The sequence below is a fragment of the Salvelinus sp. IW2-2015 genome, unplaced genomic scaffold (genome assembly GCF_002910315.2).
Source record: "Salvelinus sp. IW2-2015 unplaced genomic scaffold, ASM291031v2 Un_scaffold2929, whole genome shotgun sequence".
In the NCBI taxonomy this organism is placed as follows: Eukaryota; Metazoa; Chordata; class Actinopteri; order Salmoniformes; family Salmonidae; genus Salvelinus; species Salvelinus sp. IW2-2015.
Genome location: NW_019944225.1, coordinates 36,635 through 37,939, shown reverse-complemented (window position 1 = coordinate 37,939; position 1,305 = coordinate 36,635). Strand labels below are relative to the sequence as shown.

The 1,305-nt window shown below is 36.2% G+C and overlaps 1 protein-coding gene across 1 annotated transcript in view; it reads right to left on the bottom strand.

Moving 5' to 3' along the window:
* The window catches only part of LOC112075008 (collagen alpha-1(XI) chain-like), a 9,921-nt gene extending 8,644 nt beyond the window's left edge, over positions 1 to 1,277 (bottom strand). The window contains exons 1-2 of the mRNA XM_024142061.2: positions 1,230 to 1,277; positions 566 to 610 (exon numbers count right to left, since the gene is read on the bottom strand). Of these exons, the coding sequence (XP_023997829.1) occupies positions 566 to 580 (15 nt within the window). The 5' untranslated portion in view covers positions 581 to 610; positions 1,230 to 1,277. The remainder of the gene's footprint in view (positions 1 to 565; positions 611 to 1,229) is intronic.
* Positions 1,278 to 1,305: the final 28 nt, after the last annotated feature.

Here is a 1,305-nt window from a genome sequence, read left to right as displayed (position 1 = left end):
GTAAGTATTACTGGTTAAGGTATGAAATGTAAGGTCTATAATGTAGGTATGAAATGTAAGGACTTACTGGTAAGTATGATATGGTAAGGTATGAATGAAGGCATGAATGGAAGATATTATAGTATATGAATGGTAAGTATGACTGGTAAAGGTATTACTGTAGGTATGAATGGTAAGGTATGAATGGAAGGTATGATGTAAGGTCTAATAGTAAGGATCCATGTAAGCTAGGAATGCGGAAGTCATGAAATGGCGTAAGGTATGAATGGTAAGTATGCAATGTAACGTATTGAAATGGTAAAGGCATGAATGTATATAATATAAGGTATGAATATCTCTCTCTGTTGGTAAGGTATGAATGGTAAGGTATTAATAGTAAGGTATGAATGGTAAGGTATGAATAGTAAGGTATGATTGGTAAGGTATGAATAGTAAGGTATTAATAGTAAGGTATGAATAGTAAGGTATTAATAGTAAGGTATTAATAGTAAGGTATGAATAGTAAGGTATTAATAGTAAGGTATTAATAGTAAGGTATGAACCAAATAAATGAAACCAGACTTACGACGGCTCCTTTCATTCCTGGAGGACCCTCCTTCCCTGGGTGACCCTGGAAGAAACATTGGGGTCAGATAACTCTATTATATGGCATTACTAAGATACTACTAGACTAAAACTATAGTAAAACTACTACTGTAGTACTACTATACTTCAACTATATGATATGGCATTACTAAGATACTACTAGACTAAAACTATAGTAAAACTACTACTGTAGTACTACTATACTTCAACTATATGATATGGCATTATTTACTATATGATATCTACTATACTGGTAATACATATACACATATACATATATATAAAACACTGCATTTTTGACTCGCGTCAGGGCCAATTTTTGCATTTTAGCTAACCCTAACCCTTCTCCTAACCTTAACCTAATTCTCCTAACCCTAACCATTCTCCTAACCTTAACCTAATTCTCCTAACCCTAACCCTTTTCCTAACCTTAACCTAATTCTCCTAACCCTAACCCTTCTCCTAACCTTAACCTAATTCTCCTAGCCTTCTGCATATGTTCTCCTAACCTGCTACAAAACATCACTTCTGCTAGTCAAAACCGGCAGGCCTGCTCTGAGAACAGTTTCCACTAATGTGATACACCTTGTCTGTGCCTAACAGGAAGTTGATTGTTTTTAACAGGAAGTGGTAATAAGACTCACGGGAGGACCATCGGCACCACCCAGACCAGCCAATCCCTGACGACCTGACGGTCCCTAGATGGAGAGAGATAAATAC